At 31.4% G+C, this 2519-nt stretch overlaps 1 protein-coding gene across 1 annotated transcript; it reads left to right on the forward strand.

The window, feature by feature from the left end:
- Positions 1–1237: 1237 nt before the first annotated feature.
- On the forward strand, positions 1238–2519 carry LOC125849855 (protein MKS1-like). The gene has a single exon (XM_049529824.1). The coding sequence runs from the start codon at positions 1278–1280 to the stop codon at positions 2100–2102; it is 825 nt and encodes a 274-aa protein (XP_049385781.1). The 5' UTR covers positions 1238–1277; the 3' UTR covers positions 2103–2519.

The following is a 2519-nucleotide window of genomic DNA, read 5'->3' on the forward strand; positions in this document are numbered from 1 at the left end:
TTCAAATTTTAGATCTCATTTGGTTTGAAATATAAAACATTTTTTTATCAAAGACAATTTCATATTCAAATCAATTTTCGACGCTGACCATCTTCTTTTCTTTGTTTTAGAATAACAAGAAGAAATGAAATTAAAAGGACAAAAAAAAAAAACAGTACTATATTTCCTTTGACCCCGGGAAGAGGCCAGCAAAAATGTGTTGTTCTAAATCGTTTATATTAAGTCTTAATTTATATGATTCAATTGAAATTTTGATATTCAAATTTTTATTTCCGTAAATTACAATAATTAATTGATACCATAAAATATTTAAAAGCTATGTAAAGAAATTTCGATTAAAAAATTTAATTGACTTTCGAAATTTCAATTGTGCCACATAAATTGAGACCGACAGAATATCAACTTTATTTTTTAATTTGGTATGCTTGTAAACGAATATTGTTTCTATATTTTATAACTATCTCATTTTAACATCGTACCTAACATGGTTAAAATCATAAAAGAACATTTTGATATATTATTATATACGATCCAAATGTCTTTCCTAAGACACCTAAATAGAACCATAAAAGTAATAAAGTCATATTACCGGCATCCAAGAAATACATCCAAATTCATTAAATATTTGGTTTGCTAGTTGATAGAGTAATATAAATGCATTCCACATCCACTTGGCTACTAAATAATACTATTACTTACTATTCTTTTTCTTCTCCTTTTCTCTTGTCATCAATCCATCACCAAAATTGACTTTTTCCCCACCACCTCTTCTCTTTATTTGGACATGTTCAAACTATTGTCTTACATACCAACATGCGGAGCGGAGTGGTAAATATTCTTTCATCTTTAACTAGAGGTTTCAGGTTCAAGTCTTTCTGAATATGGAGTTGCCTTTATTAGAGAGCAGTTTGCCTTCAATATGAAACTTTCTAACACGAATTCGAATTTAATCGAAATTCAATGTGAATACTGGACATCAAATAAAAAATAATAATAAAAAAGAACTATTGTCTTACATGACTACATAACATAACATAACATAAACCGCCGGACAACCTAATTAATTTAAACCCTAAAACTCCTACGTACCATTTTTTTAAAAAAACAAAAAACAACTAACCAATTATATACGACTTATATAACAAATAATTAAATTATTTTACTTTTTTTTTCTCTTTGAATATTATATCTACTTTAAAAATACATCATTGACTTGCTCCCTCTTTAAATATTCTTGTAACACCTCCTTATATTTTCTCAAATTTGTCATTTGTAAAATGCCTTTTTCCTCTTTTTCAACATCTACAAAATTTGCATCCCCTTATTCTTTCCTTCCATCTTTTGACTCTCAAATGGATCAACCGGAAAACTCCGCCGGAAAATCACCAAGAAGAGAGCTTCAAGGACCACGTCCGGCCCCACTTAAAGTGCGTAAAGATTCTCATAAAATCAGAAAACCACCAGTGGCACCATCACAACAACATCACCATCACCATCAACAACCACTAGCTCCGCCACGACCACCGGTCATAATATATACCGTGTCTCCCAAGGTAATCCATGCAAACCCTAGCGAGTTCATGACGTTAGTACAAAGACTAACCGGGCCAAATCATCATTCTAGCACGGAAACTGCCACGTCATCATTCTACCCGTTTCAAGAAAATATGAATACCGGGGCGATATCTCCAGCAGCTAGGTTTGCGTCGATAGAGAAAACAAGGGTACCAGAAGGGAAAAAATTACAAAAAAATTGTGAAAATAATAATTATATGGTACATGAAGGTATAGAAATAGGTACAGAAATTGAACGTGGTGGATTTTTTCCTGGAATATTATCACCAAATCCATCTTCACTTCCACCTATACCACCAAATTTTTTTTCATCACCATCAAATGATCCAAATCCATTAGGGTTTTTTTATGACTTAAGTCCCGTGTTACATAGTAACAACAACAACAACAACGTCAACAACAAGAATTATTTTGAATTACCAAATTTCTTGCCTAGCCCTTCGAATAATAATTTCATTTCTCCGCGATTATTTTTATCTCCCGGTACTCCATCTTTTGATCTTTTCAATAACTTATTCGATGTTTGATATATATATATATATATACATACTTGATTAGTCACTCCATTTGAGCTTCGAAGTTCTTCAATGACGAAAATGGGATGGAAGGGGCAGAAATGGAATTTATGATGTTTTGTAAAGGTGGTCAAACAGCAGCTAGGACACAAGGAGAAAAGTCAAATATCAACTAGGGTGTTTCTCACAAGTGGAGGTTCTTTATTTTTCTTTTTTACTATTTTGCCCTTTTGTATTTGAAATTATTGACTATTTTATTATAAGCATTTTTGGGTGAAAGATAAATAGGTTTTGATTTTTGTATCTATGCTTTGATATCATCATATTTTTTGAATTTTGCCACACATTTTGGCTTGTAATTTCCAGCATATATAACATTTTCACTAATTATTTATTACAAATTCTGTATTTTTGGGGGGCTTTTGTAGT

Source organism: Solanum stenotomum, unplaced genomic scaffold (assembly GCF_019186545.1).
Source record: "Solanum stenotomum isolate F172 unplaced genomic scaffold, ASM1918654v1 scaffold11127, whole genome shotgun sequence".
In the NCBI taxonomy this organism is placed as follows: Eukaryota; Viridiplantae; Streptophyta; class Magnoliopsida; order Solanales; family Solanaceae; genus Solanum; species Solanum stenotomum.

Bases quoted from the DNA above. Each gene is read 5' to 3' on its own strand.
- LOC125849855 (XM_049529824.1), top strand. From the start codon at position 1,278: ATGCCTTTTTCCTCTTTTTCAACATCTACAAAATTTGCATCCCCTTAT.